Source organism: Crocodylus siamensis, chromosome 11, assembly GCF_052110815.1.
Source record: "Crocodylus siamensis isolate JL-2025a chromosome 11, ASM5211081v1, whole genome shotgun sequence".
Lineage (NCBI taxonomy): Eukaryota > Metazoa > Chordata > Crocodylia > Crocodylidae > Crocodylus > Crocodylus siamensis.
The window spans coordinates 7107646-7112859 of NC_143405.1; the positions used below are offsets into that span (position 1 = coordinate 7107646).

At 43.4% G+C, this 5214-nt stretch overlaps 1 protein-coding gene across 1 annotated transcript; it reads left to right on the top strand.

Moving 5' to 3' along the window:
* Positions 1–1186: 1186 nt before the first annotated feature.
* Positions 1187–3298, top strand: GBGT1 (globoside alpha-1,3-N-acetylgalactosaminyltransferase 1 (FORS blood group); the record flags this gene model as incomplete). The annotated part of the gene is made up of 2 exons (XM_090022563.1): positions 1187–1293; positions 2716–3298. Coding segments are annotated over 2 exons (690 nt in total), but the record flags the coding sequence as incomplete, so codon positions are not given.
* Positions 3299–5214: the final 1916 nt, after the last annotated feature.

Consider the following 5214-nt stretch of genomic DNA (forward strand, 5'->3'; position numbering starts at 1 on the left):
GTCCAAAAGGAACTAATTTAGATTTTTTTTTCTTCCACATATGTTCCTGATTTGTATGTTGTCCAGATATCCAGACTTACATGATTGTACAAGGAAATGGAATTTAAGACTTCATTTTATCCCGGCTGGCTGAACCCGCTGCATCAGCCGTCAAATTATTCCTCACGGTTCCCTTGACCCCACTTTCATGGCGTCATGCCCTTGGGAAACGATGGAAGGGAGATAGGGCGGGGAGAGAGCTCACTTTTGGCATGGCCTCAAAATGTGGACAAATGAGGTGTCCAGTAAATCTTGTTAACAATTAACAGGGGGCTATGCTCTGGAGATGAGTCTGAGCAGCTCAGGATGAAGCAAGCATTGTACATTATATTTCATTTAAAAAGCCCAGACTTCTTCCAAGAGCCCTCCCTAGAGAAAAAAAGATGAAATATTAGCACATCATTGCAGTCTGGCGTAACAGGGCTTTTTCTGCATGCCTGTTCAATGCTTACACTGCCCATGTAGAAGAGATTATGGATTTTCTATGACTTTGATACATGTTTGAATGTTGGACCAAACATAAAAAGTGTCAGTAGTGATTCAACACATTAAAGCTGCCTTTCTGTGTTGGTAAAATAGAATGTCACACTACAAACTGTGTTTTAATAACCATGGCAACAGGACAATTTGGTAATTTTAGTATTACCTAGATTTTAAATCGATGCACAGCAATCTGTATCTAAGCTGCAACAAATACAAGGAAGGGGTGTGTGGTTTCCAATATGTGGAGCTCGTTGGGGTTAAAATTCACCCCAACACAGGGATCCCCTGGGCTTACAAGAAATTTCAGTGAAACAGGCTATTTGTTACCCTTCCTAGACAACAGCAAATTTCATCCTAGAAACAGAGAGTCAGGGTCTGATGTCTCCTGCCTGGATGCCTCAGGCTATGAGAGGATGAAAACAGATGGGGAGATTCATAGTTATGAAGCCTCTTGTTGTCTGGAAGGGAAGAGTGAAGATGGGTGACTGGAGCATTTTGTTTATAATGGAACTTGGAGGGGTATACATTGAATATTCCTCTCTCTATTCTCCTTCCAGTCTCTTTTGCACAGTTACTGGGCCGAGGCTCCAGGGACCACTTACCTTTTATTTACTTACTTTTTCCTCTTCCTACCGGGGTAGGGATGTGCTGACCTGTCTTGCTATGGCTGTCCCACAATGTCTGGGAAAGAACCTTCAGCTCAGAAATCTTGGACAGTGCTTACAAACCACTGGACCTCACCATAAGGATGATTGCCTCTGCCATTGAAAAGTGAGTGAATAATAGCCCTGGGGGTTCTGGCATTGTTCTCATTCCTCTGTAAAGGTCTCTTTTCCCATGCTGGTGTTTCCATCGCTCAGTGTCCTGTTGAGGGGAGTGAGTGTGAGAAGAAGGAGAAACTGAAGTTCAAGGAACTGTTCCACGTGGGGAAGCAGACTACCTTGGTGATACTCAGTAGCACAAAACACCTTTAACTCCTGTTCTTTGTCCCCTTCGTGAAAGTAAAGGACTCTTAGTATTTTGGGCAACAAGACTGGATTGATAAAAGCAGGTGAGAGTCATGCATAGTAACACCAAGACAACACTTTTAATCAATAGGTCTCAAAGCACTTTTCATCATTATCTCTATTTTTAAAAAGGGGAAACTGAGGAGTAAAAAGGTGAAGTGGTTTGCCCAAGGTTTTTTAGCAGGTCAGTGGCAAAAGCAGGAATACAACACAAGCCTTTGAAGTTTCTGTTCTAGTGCTCTATCCCCAAAGCCCTACTGCCTCCCCAGAGGTCAAACAAGTTCAGTACAAGTTCTCCTTCTCCACTCACCCTCAGCATCAAGCTCTGTTGCTGCCTGTCAGTTCTGCTGTCCATCCCCTGTGCTAGCCACACTTCTTATGGAGAGATTTGCAAGAGCAGTAGTTCATATAAATTGGATACGAATCCCCTAGTTACTTTATGGAGGACATTGATGAAATCTAAATGAGACATGATCAATTCCAGAGGTGAAAAGTTAGTGCAGCTACCTTCTGAGCTGTTTGGTTTGCCTTTCAGTTTTGAATATTCTTGCACCATTTGACATAGCGCAACACAGGATGTAAACGAAATGTGTTGATGGTGAATAAAAGTCCGAGGAGTCCTCCAGTGACTTTCCCAGGTTCCTCCTGTCAAACTGGACATACATGGAAGATCATTAGACAGTCTGAAAAGAGATCTCATCTGTGATGGAAAGAGCTACGCATGTTCCAGAGCAGTGGCCTGATTCATATCTTCCTTATTCCTGGCCTGGTCATTGCTTCCCGCACAAATCAGAAGGATAATATTTTTACATCCACTTGATAACAGTGGTTCAGCCCCAAACTATTGGAACAACAGGAGTGCAGACACCATTTTTGAATGTTGATCCCAGGTCCTCTTTGAGAGGTATTGAGTGATAGGTTGCACTGTGGAAGTGGGAGTTTATTCCACATAGTCAACTGACAAAGGCAGATGTAATCAACTTATCCTCTACTCTCTGGCATCATCCAACCCAATTTTATTCTCACCACCTGCATTCATAACTGCAGTATACTTATAGTAGTATCTAGGCAAATCTCTTCTTACCTAGTCTGTTTCCTACTAAAGCACCCTCCTGTTTGCCAGTAATCTAGAAAACAACCCTTCACCCCAACTGTGCTATTCCTGGACACTTTTGTGTCTCCACAGATATGTAAAGTTTGTGGACCACTTCTTGGAATCAGTAGAGAAGCACTTAATGGAGGGCTATCAGGTGAACTATTACACCTTCACCAACCACCCCCAGGCAGTTCCCAGAGCCGGACTGCAGCCTGCCCAAAGCCTCTGCATGGTCCCTATCAGAAACTATTCCCACTGGCAGGAGATTTCCATGTGCAGAATGGAGGCAATAAACGGGCATATTGCAGAAACAATCCACTGGGAGGTGGACTGCTGGATATTGGTATTCTGTCTGGATATTGCTACGGTGTTCCACAACCCATGGGGGGCAGAGACATTGAGAGAAGTGGTGGTAGCCTTATACCCTGGCTACTTCAACATCCCTCAAAGACGGTTCTCCTATGTGGGAAGGAGCACTTCAGCAACCTTCATCCCTGATGGAGAGGGGGACTTCTACTATGGAAGAGCTGTCATTGGAGGGCTGGTCAAGAAGGTGTATGATTTCACTGAGATGTGTCACATAACCATTCTGGCAGATGAAACCAGTGGGATCATGGCAGCTCGGCAGGAGAGTCATCTTAATAGGTACGTCTTGTCCCACAAGCCTGCCTGAGGTCTGCCTGATACGATTTTCAACGGTGAATAAAAACTATAATAAAACAAGGGGTTTTCAGACATGTGGAGGCCTCTCTTTTTTTTTTTTTTCCAGAAATGAAGAGCTCAAATTATTGCCCCTGGAGGAGGCATTCTATTCAGACTTTTTGGCTCTCCTCTATGGACTGATAGTGGAGCTAGCACAGATGGTTCTTTTAATTCAGGGATGGTTTAAGGCACTTCAGAAACAGCTGTTCTGGAGTCACCACTGGTGTTGAAAACAAGAACAAATCAACTTGATGTCTAATTTGTCTAAATACACATGCTCCCCTTTCTGGGTTGTGATTGTCTAAGTGATACCCATGCTAAATATTTCCTGTGGGCTGTGAGAGAATTCAAACTTCAACTTTGACTGTAAAGGATCAGCACTTTTTATGTCCTTGTTTTAATGTTCCATGAGTAAAACCCTTCTTGTTACTTGCCTGTAGAACACATTGTCACAATACCAGTATATGGCTGATGGCACACAAGAATTTATCAGGATTCAGTACATGACTGGATGCTAATATGGATAAGGAGAACATTTTAAAAAAAGAGCTTAATAAGGAATGTAGACTCTCAGGCTTCACAAGCCAACTGCTGAGAACTGGAAGCTTGCCCAAAGAGCAGGTTACTCTCTAATTGCCTGTTGCAGCTAATCATGGCCACTGCTAGGAGAGGCTAGTGGACTAAAAGGATGAGTGCTGTGAACCCATATGGTAATTTCCGTGTCCTGAATTTCCATCCAAGTTTGGCAGGCCCAAACGACCAGAACAGATGTAATTGAGTTCAGACCAGCAGCTGAACTTCTGTATACTTTTCCCAGCCAGGGACAAACTCTGAACCTTTTCATGAGTTCACACATCTCTGGTGGTTTCTTAATCTTTCCTGACAAAGGAAAGCTGGTGTCGAGATGCCCATGTGGATATCCCACCATTTAGCCCATTCCAACTTTCCTAAGCTCTGTGAGATGAATTGGTTAGAAGTTGCCAAGCTCCTGGAACTGTACAGTAACATCTAACAATGCAACTAGCAAATTGAGTGATTTCATTTTGTACTATTCATGCAATGACTCTGGGTGAATTATTTTCCCAGGCAAGGAGGCAGGCTGGAGTTACCATATGCTTTGCACGGAAGAAACAAGAAGCTGATCTAGTTATTGTAGAGCCTCACAACCTGACCATTCACCTGGAACAAGAACAAAAATAAAATTCCTGGGAAACAACAATCACATTCCAACAGTTGCAAGTAGCAGGTGCCATACACCCTGCAGAAACATATGTGTTTATAATCATCTTCCAAATAACACCTGAGGGGTGCTTCTTTAATTGGAGCAGTTAGAGTACCTACCGAGAGAAGCAAAGATGACAGAGCGCAGAACTGATCCTGCACTGTAAAGCAAAGAGGGTAGCAGCAGGGGTGAAAGGGTTAAGCTGCCTGTTTCCAAGGAAACGTTTTGAAAAAGGCTCATTTGGCAGAAGAATGAGAGAAAATCAGGAAGAGGTGGCTGGCTGTTGTCACATGAGAGCATTGTTAAATGTCAGAGCATCAAGCATTCAAATAGTTAGGACCCAGTTTCCAAATGTGGACACCTTGATGGGCCATTCCACAGTCCTGTTCACGAGCTCAGAGGGACACCCAAGAGCCTGCCAAAATGCAAGTTAGAAAACCCATTGAGATGCCCTTAAAATGTATAGCATAACAATGCTCTCTCTTTCCTCCAAAACTCAGCACTGGTTGAACACATTGGCCTGGAGTTCTGCCAGCTTGAGGGTCTGTCACCTAATGCTTTCTGCTTGCTATTGTTAATGGTTGAGAGAGAAACCTTTTGAACATACTAAACGGAGATTTGAATCCTTTAGTTATTAATTTGCCTCTAATAGTGAACTGTGCTGC